The sequence below is a fragment of the Aethalodelphis obliquidens genome, unplaced genomic scaffold, assembly GCF_003676395.1.
Source record: "Aethalodelphis obliquidens isolate GAN/ISIS:26980383/991018 unplaced genomic scaffold, ASM367639v1 scaffold11, whole genome shotgun sequence".
Classification (NCBI taxonomy): domain Eukaryota; kingdom Metazoa; phylum Chordata; class Mammalia; order Artiodactyla; family Delphinidae; genus Aethalodelphis; species Aethalodelphis obliquidens.
The window spans coordinates 31,834,851-31,851,708 of record NW_020837955.1 but is presented as its reverse complement, the minus strand read 5'-3'; the positions used below and the strand labels follow the sequence as shown (position 1 = coordinate 31,851,708).

The following is a 16,858-nucleotide window of genomic DNA, read 5'->3' as shown; positions in this document are numbered from 1 at the left end:
AGTACCTTTCCAGGCATTTCCTTCCTTCTTTTAGATTATTAAGTGCTATGGCTGCCTTTTATGGTGCTTTTAGATGAATTAGAAACAGATCTTCTCTGGGTGCAAAAATTGGAAAAAGGTGCTCACTCTAGGTGATATAGCCCTTTAGTTCATGACTTGGAAGGGCACCTTTGGGGTAAGAAAACGGCACCCATACCTAAGGGTGGGTGCAATCCTGCTTGGGTGATGTCCCTCAAGGCGGTGCCTTTGTGCATTGCACAAACTGCGCTGCTGTTTTGGGACATTTCTTCCATTAAGACGCTCCTCGGAGGGATCTGTAACGTGCACGAGCCTCAGCTCGCAGGCACCGGCAGAGTACAGGAGGTTTGTGCTCTGGTTCTGGCTTGGGGTACAAGCGGGCTAAGGGCAACCCTTCCTGCCTGAAGGTGGTACAGCTTTCTCTCATCAGGAGGGTTCAGCTGAAGGGGGTGAACCAGCTGTCTGTCTCCCCATCCCTTATCTCCTGTTCTGCTTCTCCCTCTCCCCTCCCCAGGGACAGATGATGAGTGTTTGGGAGGGGAAAGATCCCGCTCCGGGGGAGACCAACAGGCTGGAATGCCATTGCCCCTGGCTTTAGTCTCAGTACAGTCAGCGCCAGCTGTGCTGTGGCCTCTGTGGGCTGAGCCATCCCAAGGCTGTTCACGATAGAAATTGGGGAAGTCTAAACCCTGGCCTTCCAGGTGCCTAGGCAGGTGGAATCCTTTCCTTGGTGAGAGACTGATTCTTCATTTACCCAGTCAGTTCGAAAATGTGCTTCATCGCAGAGGACAGGAAAGCCTGAGTTTATTGCCTGGCGCGGAGGGTCACGTGGCTTCCCAGGGTCTCCGTGGTTATTCTGAAAGTGCCCCTGAGGCGAGCAGGTGGCCTGAGCGGGAAGTCAGGGCCAGACAGTCTCCCTCACCCACGGCAGCAAGGCCCTTGTGTTTCCCATCACTGAGTTTTCCTGAGGGTCCCATTTGCCAAGTTTCTGTCTGGTGAGACTTTTTATCCTTGATTAAGAAGCCCAGAGAAGCATAATGTAAAGAAAATGCATTTGCCGCCCTTGTGCTAAGTGGGAGCTCTGTCCCCTGGTGTAAGCACGTGGGTGCTTTCTCTCAACAGCAGGTGGACCGATGTGGTGATGATGATCATGGTGACAATGATAAATGTCATCTGTGATTTATCAGGTGCTCGCCATGCACCAGGTTTTATAGATATTGTTTCATTTATTCATGCGTTATTTTACAGTGATCCTATGAAATGTATCACCATCATCATGATCCCCTCCCCCCCATTTTCCAGGAGGGGTGGGAAAACAGGCTGGAAGAGGCTAAGTAGCTCACCCCAGGGCCTGCCTCTGGGAAGTGGCCATGCTAGGATTTGAGGCCAGGCTTTCCTGACTCTGAACCTCTGTGTTACCATGGCTCCTCCCCACGCTGATATTTGGATTTGAAGAATTATGGCATTTGAAATGGAGAACACTGTGCGGCTTTGGAGCCAAAGGAAGGGTGAGCCATGCCGTCTTCTGAGCCCGGAGGCAGAGACAGCCGCTGGGGCTTGGGGGTGCCCTGTGATTGTGATCCCCTGACCTCCCCCGCACTATTTGCCCATCTGTGAAATGGGGATTTAAGTTAACACTAACACCTCTCTCGTAGTTTCATCTTTCAAGAGAAACAATACGTGCGCGGGACCTGGTGTTGGGTACTGTGTGGGGCACAGGCTCAGAGGTGGCGAGCTCCGAATCCAGCCGGGCCGCGTCCTAAAAATGTGGGCTTCTTTCTTAACCTTCTAGGCCTTATGTTTCTCACCCATCCAGTGGAAGAATGCCAGTACCTCCAGCCCCTAACCGCAGGCTTTCTCAAGCCACACCTGTAAAGCTCTTAGCGTGGCATGAAATTCGCATTTAGTGCGTGCCGACCATGATAGCTTTCCTAATAGATTTCTGAGTTTGTACATTTCTAACAATTTCAAATTAATAATTTGAGTTTAATAAACTTGCAAAAGAGCCTAAACTAAAAAAAAAACGTAAATATCTGACCCCATGAAGGAATTCAGCAAATGGTGGGTGAGGGCTGTTACATATTTCGTGATTTTTTTTTTAATGTTTAAACCAGTATTTATTGAACAGATACACTAAATAACAATCACATGTAAATAGTTTGGTAATATTGACACAAAGCATGAGCTTTAATGGAAGAACTTGAATTTAGAATAAGACGTTTCTCCCTGGAATGCATAGGCATTTCCAATTGCCTGAATACCTTCGTTTGTGTTTTCCACAGTTACGTCAATGAAATACGTTCCACGACAAATTCATCACCTTTATTCACAGACTTACTCCTTTTCCTCTATCCTTTTATCCCGGACTGTTACATATTTCTGAGGGTTTACCTCTTTTGCTCATTGCAACACAGTGATTGAGGCCCTGAGAATCCAAATTCCCACTTCATGGAGGGAGAAGATGCGCTGGAGAGAGGTGAGGTAGTTTCTCCAGGCTCACAAGCCGGTGTCCAGACCTCCGCTTTCTCCACCTGCCACGCCATGTTCTCCATCATCAGAAGCCATTTTGCTTTCCTTACTTTCCTTTAAGAACTGCAGCCAAGGAGCCAGCTTCAGCTTTGCTCCTGTTCTCAAGCTGCCCCGGTTCTGGGGAGACATGGCCCTCGACCCTGCAGCCCAAGCTGGCTGCCCTGCCTGAGCATGGAGGGTGCTGCGCCTGCAGCCCGGTCCCCTCAGGACACCTCCCTTTCTGGAGGCCTCAGCGTTTGTTCTTTTAGTACAAAGGGTCCCAGGGTGACAGCTGACATTGGCACTGCAGCTGGCCATTCTTCAGGGGGGTGAGGAGATGCCAAGGCCTTCACTGAGGCTTCTCATCCCTTCCACATGGAGTTGGGAGCCCAGCGAGTCTGAACACAGCAAAAAGGGTGTGTCCTGGTCTTTAGAGAAACCCTGCCTGTCTGCAGGGGCATCTCCCCATTTCTCAGAACATGGAGGGATGCAGCAGTGGGTGGGGGACAGCCCCCTGCCTCCTCTGAGGCCCTGGGTTTACAGAGGTGGTTTCAAAGTCTAGGAGGGCCTCATATCTGAGGCTGGGCTGCTGGAGCCCGCCTCAGAGTTAGAGCCACTCAGCTGGTGGTCAGACACCTGCTTTGCTGCCTGCAAGGGGGCCAGGTGGGTTCTGCTGAAACTCAGACTCGTTCAAGAGCTGTCCCAACAGTCTCACCTCCAGAGAAGCCAGCTGAACCTATACCCCTCACCCACCGGTGACCCAGGTCTGAAACCTTCCCAGGCCTTCAGAGTCCTCGTGTATCGGTTTAAATGAATATATATTCTTACTAGCGTATTCATTTGCTTGACAAATGTCTGGAGTACCTACCTGCCATGGATGGGCCAGGTGCTCTGATTGATACACAGCACGAGAAAAATATCCTCTTGCCCTCCTGACAAGAGGGAGATGGACATGAAACTGGTACATTAAAACACCAGCTCTTTTATCATGGAAAGTTCAAAGCATATACAAAAGTAGGGCAAATAATGTATTGAGCCCCGATGAATCAGCCACCAGGTTCAGTCATTATCAATTTGTGGCCAATATCATTTAACCTCTGTCCCTCCCCTCCCGTATTATTATTATTATTTTTAACATCTTTTTTGGAGTATAGTTGCTTTACAATAGTGTGTTAGTTTCTGCTGTCTAACAAAGTGAATCAGCTCTATGTATACATATATCCCCATATCCCCTCCCCGTTGCATCTCCCTCCGACCATCCCTATCCCACCCGTCTAGGGGGACACAAAGCACCAAGCTGATATCCCCGTGCTATGCAGCTGCTTCCCACTAGCTCTCTATTTTAAATTTGGTAGTGTATATATGTCCATGCCACTCTCTCACTTCATCCCAGTTTACCCTTTCCCTTCCCTGTGTCCTCAAGTCCATTCTCTACGTCAGTGTCTTTATTCCTGTCCTGCCCCTAGGTTCTTCAGAACCATTTTTTTTTTTTTTTGGTTCCACATATATGTGTTAGCATATGGTATTTGTTTTTCTCTTTCTGACTTACTTCACTCTGTAAGACAGACTCCAGGTCCATCCACCTCACTACAAATAACTCAATTTCGTTTCTTTTTATGGCTGAGTAATATTCCATTGTATATATGTGCCACATCTTCTTTATCCATTCATCTGTCAGTGGACACTTAGGTTGCTTCCATGTCCTGGCTATTGTAAATAGTGCTGCAGTGAACACTGTGGTACATGACTCTTTGAATTATGGTTTTCTCAGGGTATATGCCCAGTAGCGGGATTGCTGAGTCATATGGTAGTTCTATTTGTAGTTTTTTAAGGAACCTCCATGCCCTTCTCTATAGTGGCTGTATCCCTAACACCGTACACAAAAATAAACTCAAAATGGATTAAAGACCTAAATGTAAGGCCAGACACTGTAAAACTCTTAGAGGAAAACATAGGCAGAACAGTCTATGACATAAATCACAGCAAGATCCTTTTTGACCCACCTCCTAGAGAAATGGAAATAAAAATAAACAAATGGGACCTAATGAAACTTAAAAGCTTTTGCACAGCAAAGGAAACTATAAACAAGACGAAAAGACCACCCTCAGAATGGGAGAAAATATTTGCAAATGAAGCAATGACAAAGGATTAATATCCCATATTATTTTGATGAAAATCCCAGATATCATATTGTTTCATCTGATAATATTTCAGAATGTATCTCTAAAGGATAACAACTCTTAAAAGTTATATAATTACACCACTAACAATAATTTCTTCATTTAATCAATATCTGGTCAGTGTTTACATTTCCAGTTGTCTCATAAATGGCATAAATTTTTTTGTTCATTTGAATCGTGGTCCAGTAAAGATCCAAGTGTTGCAATGACTGGAGCTACTTTGTATTTTACGTGTCTTTTTAAGGAATAGCCTTTGGGGCTGACCCAGATGGCCTGGTAACTCATTAGAGATGCAGATACCCAGCATTCCCAGACCTACTGGAGCAGAAACTTTGGGGGTGGGGTCAGCACATTTGTTTTAATAAGCGCTCCAAGGTGATTCTGAGCAAAGTTCGAGAGACCCTTTAATCTATAGTTTCCCCTCCTTCTTTCCCCTGTATTTTCCTTGTAATTTCTTTCTTTTTTTTTTTTTTTTTGCGGTATGCGGGCCTCTCACCGCTGTGGCCTCTCCCGGTGTGGAAAACAGGCTGTGGACGCACAGGTTCAGCGGCCATGGCTCACGGGCCCAGCCGCTCCGCGGCATGTGGGATCTTCCCAGACCGGGGCACAAACCCGTGTCCCCTGCATCGGCAGGCGGACTGTCAACCTCTGCGCCACCAGGGAAGCCCTGTAATTTATTTCTTGATGAAACCTGGCTGCTGTCCTTAGCATTTCCGCAAGTCTGGGTTTTGCCAGTCAGTCCCCAGACACTGATGAAGAATTTCCTCTCTCCTCTGTACCGAGAGAGTAGAGAAGGCTTTTCTCCCTCAAACAGAGGGGACTGACTTTTGGAGGTGGAGTTCCCCGGAGGAGGGGGTGGAAGTGGGGTGCACTCCAGGCAGGGGAACAGTGTGTGCAGGGGTCTGGAGGCTGGATTGAGCACAGATGTTCCAGGGCCTGTGAAAGGATTGGGTGGAGCCAGGGATGGGGGAGATGGAGAGAGATGAGGCTGCAGAGGGAGGCAGGGTGGACTTTTAAAGGCCTGGATGCTAGCTGTGTGCTAGGTTTATCCTGTGGGGGATGGGAATAGAAGGCCCTGGCCTGGTCGAGTAACGTGAGCAGACCTCGGTTTTGACCGGATGGCTCTGACTGCGGAGGAGCGTGACTTGGATGGGGCGACTCAGAGCGGGGAGACTAAGAGGCTGTGTGGGAGCCCTGATAAAGGTCAGCAGGGTCTGGACCAAGGTTGTGGTGGTGAGGCTGCAGAGGGTGACTGTGAGAGATGCTAAGAAGTAGGAATGACAGGGCTTGGGAGTGCAATGAGAGGGGAGGGAGAAGCCTAGGAAATCTCCCTTCTGGGAGCTATGGGGGTTGCACCAACCAAAAGGGACATTTGAGGAGAGAGGCCGGTCTGGGGGTGATTTGAGAGCTGATCCCACGTTGTTGGAGGTAACTCAGGAAATGTGTTACTAATATCCTGACTCGGGGGTTGATGCCTCAGTTGGGAAAGACCTCAGTGGCCCTCCAAGTCTATGGATAGTCACTGAGTCCACTTTTGGGCACACGTTAGAAACATCCGCCCACCCATCCACCCATCCGTCCATCCATCTACCCACCCAACCAGCTATCCATCCATCCATCCATCCATCCATCCATCCATCCATCCACCCATCCATCCATCCATCCATCCATCCATCCATCCATCCATCCATCCACCCTACATTTACTGAGTGCCTGTGACAAATCAGGAGCTGAGGAATCAAAGATGAAATAAGGCATGGCCTTGCCCAGATGAGCCCAGAGTCTGTGAAAGAGAAGTTGGGTGGACCAAAGTATCTTAATCCTGTGTATGGAGTGATCTGGTGGAGCCCCTTCAAATGCTGGGTCCCAGTGGGCAGAGGCTGTGTGGATCCTGAATATAATTCATGAAAATTAGTAGGAAGACCTGTTGGTCTAGAAAGCATTTCCTCACCCCCCCAGCAGCTGCCTGAACATGCGTGTTCCTGTGAACCTATGGTGAAGAGAGAAATTGTGAACGGCCACCACACATGGACTGAGGTTGCAGGAACTCGGGGATCTCACTGTCTCCGGGGAAACTCCGATGCCCCAGTTCTCTCTCACTGGGGTATCTTATCTCCTAATCCATTTAGTGATGGGGACGGTAACTGGAAGTTGCCGTCCAGTGTCAGGATGGGCCTGACGCAGCCCCCTGGTGCTGATGCTGTGGTTTCTGCCACAATAAATGCTCATTTCCATAATTGTTATTTAGCATTTGGAGAGCAGCTATTTTACACTCAGTGTTCTTTGAAGTCAGGAGGTTCTCTCAGTTCACACCAATAAAATTTCCATTTACTTTGGACATCAACCATGGTGATTGAGCAAAAAACCCCATAAATTATTTACTGAAATGGGAGTTCAGTTTACGGTAATAATGCATTAGTTCAGCTAGCCATGCAGCCTGTTATAGGGTAATAAGAATTTTAAATTTTCCTTCTTAAAAGATATTTGCCAGTAACCTACACATGACCTTGAGCTGATCAATTTTCAAAGATGACACTACAGGGAGGGCATATAAGGAGAGAGAAAGGGAGAACTTTTTTCAAATGGCCTGATTTTAGGCAACTGTCAGCAAATAACCTATTATCTCATGGCTAGCAGGAGAAAAGAAATGAACACATACACTGCATTTTAAAAATCATAAGGACCGGACCTTAAAAATCCTTTTGGAATTGAGCATTTGTTTGATAGAACATAAATCTGAAAGCTAGCAAGCAGGCCTATTTGAAAAAGCTGGGGAGTCTCCAGTGTTTGAGACCACCTGTCATTTCACATGAGCCTGGAGCCTTGTAGAATAAAGTCAGCCCAATGGTTCCGTCTTCATCTTTTAAAATGTTGTATTTATGGAGCAGGATCGAGTTGATATATATCTCAGAAAGTCCACGATTCTGCTCATGGCTCCTTGCTGACTAACGTCTCCAGCAGAGGAGAGCAACGAGCAAGTTCATGAATTATGGCTGTCTCTGAGGTTCTCTTATTAAAACTACTTTTTATTTTAGGAGTGTCTGCTTTGATTAAAGCCATGAGAGCCAGGAGCAAATGAGAATGTGTCTGGATTTTACAAGTCTCACGTTTTATAGCAGGAACCCTGATGAAGCCTGTATTTTAATTATTACACTGTTAAGGCAGGTGATGAGTATTAACCTCACAAGTTCAACTAGTTTCTCCTCTGCTCTCTGCTTTGGGGTCTAAAAAATCCTGTGGCAGGAGACTTGTTGGTTGAATCCTATTTTTACTTGTTCATCTCCTCTACTTGGCTGCATAAATATTTTCATTTATTTATATATCCCTCTTTGCTGCAAAAATTATTTTTTAAATGACTTGGTTGAAGAATGTTTTGTGGGCTGAGTCCCAGGTTAAGAGTGAACCTAGGAACACCTGTATCTATTTCTATATTTACTAAACTAAAAAAGATTATATACTTCTATATAATAAAGATTACTTACTTATATACAGTAAGTATATAAGACATAAGTAATGGTAAATCATCTAAAACGAATGACAAAGAAGACCTGAAGATGATTTTCTATTGGTTTTCTAGGAAGCTTCCGGTCTCTTCCTCCTCGGCTTGATTCTGTGGCTGACAGTTTGCATTCTTGAAGTGTTCCTTGTTTTTCTGATTCTGTGATGTGAGATCATCAAACCCCTCTGCGTTACCGCATTTCAGAGTAACTTAGTGCTTGAAATGGGAAGATGCTTTGAGTGTCTGTTTAATCTTGTGGGAACGGCGGACTAGGTATTTCTTAAAGCTCCCTGATCCGTCGGCTCTGCCCTTGACTACACTTCTGGTAGAGCATTTTCCTTTCATCTCTTTCACCAGTCTTCTCTCCTTACCTCCGCAGGTGAGCATCCCTTTTCTTTTCATCAGCTTCCTTTCTCTCTTCCAAGCCTGGACTCTAAAAATCTCTCTTCTTCTTGGGCTTTTAGCTTTGCCTTTCTCTTCTGCTCCTCACGTGCCCAGGACACTCTGTGTACTGAACTGGAATATCACATAGGCGGGAGCAGTCATGGGGCAGATGTTATTATATTGGCTTTACAGAGAAACTTAAACAGGGTCACAGTGAATGACAGTTGGTGTTTCTTACTGTGGATAATGGCCTAGGTTTAATTGGTAGCCAGGACACACAGCATGTACCTTGTACATATAGACGTTCCATGTATCAACTCTCTCCTCTTGTCTGTTAGCTTAGATCTGTCAATTATCCATAGACCAATAGGTAATATTCTGTTGACCCTGCTGTGTTTATTCTTAATCACTTACCTGTTGAATGAAAGCTCTCAAGATTGGTTGGGACTATACGCACACCAGAAACTTCTCACATCCCACAGGGGCTAAAGTAGGCTTTTCCATATTCTTTTCCCTAAAAATTTTTGAGCACCTTTTTGACATCTTAAATAGTTAAATAGAGAAATATTAGCTTGATAACAAAGTTATCACTGCAGGCGCTTTATATTTCTGTGGAGGGTCAGTGCACGTTAACTGGTGAATTACCTTTGATTTGGGATCTGGAGAGCAATAGATGTGGGTGTGCATGATATGCAAATGTCTATAAAAATGTTACTCCTCCATACCTTCTGTGCAAATCAGTTTTAAATCATCACACAACGTAGCTGCATTTTAATTTCTAATGGAGAAAATCCATGAAGTTCAATTGCCTCTAGGCCTGGCTGAGTGATCAGCAAGTCAAATGATTTATTTCGTACTGAACCAGAGGCAGGGTGGGAGGGAGGTACAGGGAGAACCAAAAAACATCCTTGGTTCTTGTCTTCAAATTCCCTGGAGTCCTCTGGGGGCCCAAGGCATGTGTTCAGTGTGTGGCCCAACACATGCTATTTTACAAGTCAGCAGGACATGCTCTGAGAAGGGCTGAGTGATGGGATAATTAGAACCAAGCAGACAGCGGGGTGGATGGTTTGTCTGCAGATAAATAGCTTGTTTGCTAATTGCCGGCACCAGATTTTCTGGGCAATTAGACATTCGGTGTCTTCCAAAACCTTCTGTGCAAATGTGGACACATGGCTGCAGGCCTTGCAGGTAGCGGGTGGAGAGAGGGTGGCTCACGGGCCCAGCCGCTCCGTGGCACATGGGATCTTCCCGGACCGGGGCACGAACCCGTGTCCCCTGCATCGGCAGGCGGACTCTCAACCACTGCGCCACCAGGGAAGCCCCGAGCAAGTTTTTTTAATAAAATTTTTTTATTGTGGTAAAGTATATATAACATAAAATTTGCCATTTTAACCATTTTTAAGTGTGCAAATCAGTGGCATTAATTACATTCACAATGTTGTGCAACCGTCACTACTTTTTCCAAAATTTTTCATCACCCCAAATGGAAATTCTGTACTCCCCATTCCTCCCTCTAGCCCCTGGCTACTTCTAATCTACTGTCTGTCTCTATGAATTTGCCTGTTCTAAACATTATATGGTATTTGTCCTTTTGTGTCCAGCTTATTTCACTTAGCATAATGTTTTCTAGGTTCATCCATGGTGTATCATGTGTAAGAATTTCATTCCTTTTTACAGCTGAATGATATTCCATTGAATGGATATACCACATGTTGTTTATCCATTTGCCTGTTGATGGATACTTGGGTTATTTTCACTTTTTGGTTTTTGTGAATAATGCTGCAGTGAACACGTACATACAAGCGTCCCTGTTTTCAGTTCTTTTGGGTAGTTACTTAGGAGTGGAATTCTTAGGAGTGGAATTGAGTCTATGGTAAGGCTATATTTGACTTTTTGAGGAACTACCAAGCTGCTTATCACAGCAGCTGTATCATTTTGCATTCCCACAAGATATATACAGGGGGTCCAATCTCTCCACATCCTTGCCACCATTTGTTATTTCCTTTTTTTCTTTTCCATTAGAGCCATCCTAGTGGGTGTGAAGCAGTATCTCACTGTGGTTTTGATTTCCCTAATGACTAATGAGTGCATTTCCCTAATGACTAATGAGTTAAGCATCTTTCACGTGCTTATCGACCATTAGTGTATGCTCTTTGGAGAAATGTCTGTTTAAGTCCTTTGCCCCACCAGTGGATTCGTGGCCTCTGTACTTACTTGCTTCTGCACCTTTCTCCCAGAGGTTGGAACTGCGCCTTATCAGGAGGAGAGGGAGCATACGCCTGCAGATTGGGGAGGTGGCTGTGCAGGTTTGAAGCTTCATATTCACTCTTTCATGATTCATTTTATTCCCTCAACCCATTTGGTGCCCACTGTAATGATGCTGTTCGAGTTCTCACTAAGCAGGAAAAAAAAAAAATCAGTAAGCGCGTGGGATTAACCAAAGTGATTTGGCAAGCAGAGGCAGACGGAGCCACTCCTAGTGCTTCCCTAGAAGCAGACAGGTCTTTCTCAGATACCTCATACCCTCTGGGTTTCCTTGACTACAGGTGTTGTTGTAGCACATTACCCGTTTTTTTCCCCGTCAGGTATTAGTCTATATACTGAATGGAGCAGTATTTGCAGAACGTACTGGATGGTACCTGGGATTTGTTGGTGACCAGGGTCTGGCCAGCACCTCTGCAGGGGGAGCCTGCAGTGCTTGTTCCGCTGCCCTGCAGGCCCTGCCGGTCCTGGGCAGCGGGCAGGGAGAGTGGGTGGAGCTTCCAGCACTGACCAGGGACAGGGCGACTTCTCCTTGGGTGCTCATCCCTGGGGGAGAGCCTCGGGGCTCTGGCAAGGTTTCAGAACTAATGTCTGTGCCTGAGTAATTGCAAGAGCAGTAGGGGAATCGACAAAATGCTATTCATGCTGCCTGGCTGTTGGCTCTTCTCTGATTTGATCGCGTGTCTGTTGCAGGGCCCCGACTGGGGGACCCAGGAATGCTAATCTGTCTGTCTTTCTGCTATGTTTTTTGTTTTGTTTTTTTAAATTGAATGTCAAAACCCTTCAGCATCACTGAAGAGAGATGAGTTCCCCTTGTTCTGGCAGGGCCTCGTGCCAGAGGGAGGGAGGAGGTGTTGCATCCACAAAGCAAGGGAATTATTTCTGGAAGTCGCACTCCTGTCCTCTATTCTTACTATTAGGCTTGCTAATCTTTGGGGTGGGGTCCCATACTCCTTTGGGAACCTGACAGCTGTGGATGCCCTTCCAAGAAAATGCATGAAAAATTTGCACATCATCTCAGGGGGCTACAGGCTCCTCTGGTCCATACTGGCGCCTGGGCTAAGGACCAGCTCTGCAGAGGGCATGAGCCAGGTGCCAAGGCGATGTGGGGACTGGGCAGCCTCTCTGCTAAGTGGGAGTTGGTTGGCACATAGGGAGAGTCCTGGTGGTCACTGTGAGAAAAGGAACGTCTCATTTGGTCAAGTTTTAAATATCAAATACGGGGGTGGACAGATCAGACCACCCTACCTTTCTGGCTGGAGTTCAGCCTCGCCCCACGTTAGCTGGCTTTCCAGGGGCAACAGTCCCTGCAGGAGCAAAGCCACCCAGCCCGCATTGCTGCTGTCCGGCTCAGTCCACACCACCTCTAAGGAGCGCACTTGTCTTTCCTTTCAGAAATGGCCCCTACATCTGCATATTCATCTCCAGCCCGGAGTCTGGGGGACACAGGAATAACACCTCTGTCCCCTTCCCACACTGTGGTAAGAAATGTGTGTGTATGGGGAGGGGGGTACGTGTGCTGATTACTTTGCGTTCAGAGGCGCCTCTCACGTGATGGGCTTCTGAGCGGCTCCTCACGTTCATGGTGGAGATTAAGTTGTCCTCGTACCAGCCCCGTGAGCCTTACCAAGCCCCTTCGCCACTGTGGGTCAGCAAAGGCTTTCCACGGTGTGGATGGTGCTCCTGGAGCCATTGGCCTGGGTGTGGGTAACATGAGCAGGCAGGGTGGGAGCAGCTCTTCAAAGATTCAGGGCTCAGAGACTGCGAGGCATCCTCTTGGGAGGAAGCAGCCACTTTGGGCTGGCGGGTCAGTCAGTGAAATGCAGTGGCTTTTCCACTGTAGTTAACCGCCGTGACCAAAAGCTGTGGCTGTAATGGCTTCTGCACCAGCTTGCCCGAGAGAGAGGACCTGGGCAGCGCGGGGGGCTGGAGGCTGGGCATTTGCTCCCACCCTGCCCCTCACTGCAAAGGTGGATACTGTGGGGCAGCCGTTCCAGGGATTTACATGTAGCCAACCAGAGAGACGTACCCGGAGGAAAGGGCGGCTTTGTACAAGCTGCTCAGAGCCTCAAAGCAGACCCTGCTGAGAAGAACTTCAGAGCCATCGCTAGGTAGGGACGCCAGCTTGTCTTGGTTTTCCTGGAACCATCCTGGTTTCCACGCAAAGTCCTGTATCCTGGAACTCCCTCAGGCTTGGGAAAACTGAGAGGCTTGGTCACCTAACAGCTGGGTCCTGTGGTTTTCAAACTCTGTACCCCGAGGGTTCCCTGTAAAACTTCAGGATAAGCTGAACGGGATGGGGGGCAGTGTGATGAAAGGCCAGACATGTGGGGTTCTCACCCCCTGCTCTAACCAATACTCTTCAAATCCAAAAATTATTGGTATAATTTGAAGTTCTGTGGATGTTAAAAAAAAAAAAAGTCTACATTTGCTTAAAGGATTTTTTGGAAGTCTGTCATGGCCTGACCAACTCACTTGACAGATGAGGAAAGGCTCGAGGCCCCAAGGGGGCAGGACTCAGCAGGGTCATATGATGTCTATGGCAGGACCGGGCAGGGTCCCTGGTATGCTGAGCCCCACATCCATGCATGACACGCCCGGGCAGGTGGAGGGGTCACCTGGCAGGTGCACAGGGCACAGCTGAGCAGGGTCTGGAGATCTGTGCAGGGACTGGGGGAGGGCGATGGGGGGCAGAGGGGGGTGTCACTCAGGGAACCACTGGGGTTCCAGCCCAGATGGAAGAGTTTCCGTAATTAGCCACGTTTGTGCACAGTTGATAAAGGGAGTGTTGAACAAGTGTAGGCAGGGGCCCTCCCCAGTGGCCTGGCCCTTGTTCAAGAGACACCTCCATCTCTCCTTGAGTTGGTCAGGTAGGGGCTGAGAAAGCCTGCCCTCTCCCCAGGACTCACCACATGGCAGCCTTGAACCAGAATGTGCAGTATGCTTCTGTCTACAGTGGGCACACAGCAGGGCAGGGTGGAGCCCTTCTGAAAGCCTGGCTTGACTGCCCCACCCACTCCCTGTACCCCGCTCGGTTATCTGCAGAACGATGCCGACCCAAACGTCTCTGAGCAGCAGACGTTTCTCGTGGTGGTGGCTGTCGACTTCGGGACCACATCCAGCGGCTATGCCTACAGCTTCACCAAGGAGCCAGAATGCATCCATGTAATGAGGTGAGTGCTGTGGGCAGGGAGGGGCAGGTGCTGGCGCCGGGCGCTGTAACTATGGAGACTTAGGGGAGGGCCTTGGGGGAGGGGAGAGGGATTAGTACAGTGAGCAGGTGAATGGTACGTAGTTGGCAGGTCCTGGATTCTGGCCCCGCTTGGCCCAAACTCACCATGCCACTTGGGGCAAGCCACTTCTGATCTCTGGGCTCCAGGTTCCTGGTCTGTCAATGTGTTGCTTTAATTCTGACTTGGTTTGGGGAAGGACCTGGACAGTATGTTTGAAACCAGGTGATTCCAGCGTACAGCCTGGGCAAGAGGTGCTGACTTTTAAGGTGCTGGTGATGGAGGAGATCCAGGCCTCCACTCACCACTGTGTGACCTCAGGCAATTGCTGAACCTTCTAAAGCTCTGTTTCCTCATCTGTGAAATGGGGATAATGGCAGTACCTGCTTGACAGAGTGTGTGTGCAAATGTAACGAGATTTCCCATCAAGCACTTAGCAGGTAGTAAGATGTAAGCAGGGAAGGTGCTGGCTCTTTCAAGGGAAGTCCTGAGATGACAGTAATCAGAAGTGGGAAGCACCTGAGAAAAAGCAGAGTGGGGTGAATTTCAGCCAACTTCACCCTGAAGCTGCCCTGGGTCTCTTGGGCCACTCTCCCCGCCCCGCCTCCCCACTCATGCACACAGCAGCCCTGGTGTCTACCCCATCCACGTGTGATCAGCTGTCTGCGAGGACCCTGGTCTATCCCGGCACCAGTGCCTGCTCCCCAAGACTGGCTCACGCCTTCTTGCAGTCTCTGGCCACTCAAAGCTTTGGGAACCAGGGATTTATCACCCTGATTTTCCAAGGATGGCTCTGAAGATACATTGTGATGGGCTTTGCAATTCCTTCAGCTGGTCATTGTGGAATTTAGTTATCACTCCCAGAATAAGATCTTAGCATTTGTTATAGAGAGTGCTGTTTAAAACATAAGTCATGATAGATGTGATCCCTACCCCACTCTTGATTGAGGCCCTGCCTTTCCTCTGGAAAACTGGGTGTCCTAAGATGCTTCAGAGACCCGTGGGTGTCGTCTCATCAGGAAATAACAAAAAGCCATTTCTAGTAGAGAACCCCGATTGCAGCAGAGCCTTCGGTGTTCAGTCACCGCCGAGATTCTGCCTCGGGTTCGTGGGACAGATGCCGTACGGGTCCGCTCTGCCATCTCCCGAGGTGGGAACCTCGGAAAGAAAAGAGCTCTGTATTAAAAGCTAGAGTCAACATTTATCAGCTTCTAGTTGTTTTAAGAAATGTTATTTCAAAGGGATAGTCATACAATGAAAACTGAAGAAAAAAAAAAGAGCAAAAATAACTTTGAACTTGCTGGGGAGGAATTCTCACAAAACACCCACAGATGCAGGGTCTCCAGGGACATTATCATAGTCATCGTAGAGATTTTTGGAGGGAGGTTCTACCTGAATTTTAGTTCAGTCAGAACATATTAACATCACCATGATCCAGACGGACAGAGTTATGAATGAGAAAGTGTAAGTTTTTGTATTTAAATAGGAATGAAGGATTAAAAATTTGAAGGGCAAAACCTCAGGAAGTCCATTACCTACTGAAAATGTCCGTGTTAATAGTAATGGAAAATCCATTCCCGAAAGGTTGTGTGGGGCGCGCCTCTGGCCCAGGCGCCAGTGTCTAGCTGAGCTGCTGATCACCCGTGCGTCTCGGTGGGGTCACCACGGGGACTTTGGCTCCCTGGATAGAAGCCTGCATCCTCATGGGGCTTGACTGGGAAACCGGCCAGGGATGACTCCAGCCTCACCTGTGTGGCAAATCTAGGTGGAGGTTGGCGCTCCGTCTGGACTGTGATGCCAGGGGCAGGTGAGAGCCCATCCAGGAGTACAGCCACCTCCCCAGGAGGGCAGGCCAGGGAGAGAGGTGCGCTTCCTCTCGGGCATGTGTCTCCATCGGGGGCTGCTCGTAGGGGTCGTGTGCTTAGTGGCAGGACCAGAGCCAGCTGCTGAGCCAGGACCTGGGGGGGTCTCCTCGTGGAGCCTCTTGGCAGCCGGGGTGTCTCTGCCGTGGCCCCGAAGGAGGGAGAAGCATCCACTCTTTACTTTTCTCCTTCCTTCTATCTGCGAGAAGGAAGGAAGCTTTGCTGGGGCTCAGCCTACCCTCTGATTGCTCCATGACACCCATCCGTCAGTTCCAGGATGTAATCCCGTCGCATCTGCCCGCCTGCCTGTCTGTATCCACCCCTCCCCACTTCTGGGTCCTTTTCAGCCTATAGATGTGCAGGATAGGGTTCCTTCCCTCCTCACGGTTCCCGTCAGCACTCTCACCCACCTTGTTGCTGCGACTGTCCCCCCAGTATGGGGGTGCCCAGGTCTGTTTCCTGCCTGGATCTCTTTCTGAACCCCAGGCTTGTATCTTCAAGCCCCTCCTGGGAGTTCAATGCCAGAACGTTCAAATGAAGCTCTCCACGTTTCCTCCTGCCTCCTCCTTGACCAGGGCATCTGTGAGGGGCACTGTCTCCTCCAGGTTCCCATGCTTGAAACCTCTGGGGCTCCTTGCACCTGCTCACCACCGAGGCCATTTGTCTCGGTTCTCCGCTGGATGGCTCCTCCCCCGTCGTCCCCCCTCTCTCTTCCCAGGGCTCTCCACCCCCGTATGAGCTCCCTCACCTCGAGGCCTGAGTCTCCTGCTCAGCCACCTGGCTTCCCGTCTCCCGCCCTTTGGTCCAGTTCGCTGCAGTCAACAGTAGCTCTGATTTCTGTCCTGCCCCTGCTCTGAAACCTTCAGTGGTTCCCTATTACTCACTGATTAAATCTCTCACTCCTCAGGGTTCTCT

General features: G+C 48.6%; 1 protein-coding gene across 1 annotated transcript in view; it reads left to right on the top strand.

Moving 5' to 3' along the window:
- HSPA12A (heat shock protein family A (Hsp70) member 12A) overlaps positions 1–16,858 on the top strand; it is a 68,006-nt gene that overhangs the window by 22,345 nt on the left and 28,803 nt on the right. Inside the window, exons 2-3 of the mRNA XM_027112692.1 lie at positions 12,247–12,332; positions 13,897–14,024. Of these exons, the coding sequence (XP_026968493.1) occupies positions 12,247–12,332; positions 13,897–14,024 (214 nt within the window). The remainder of the gene's footprint in view (positions 1–12,246; positions 12,333–13,896; positions 14,025–16,858) is intronic.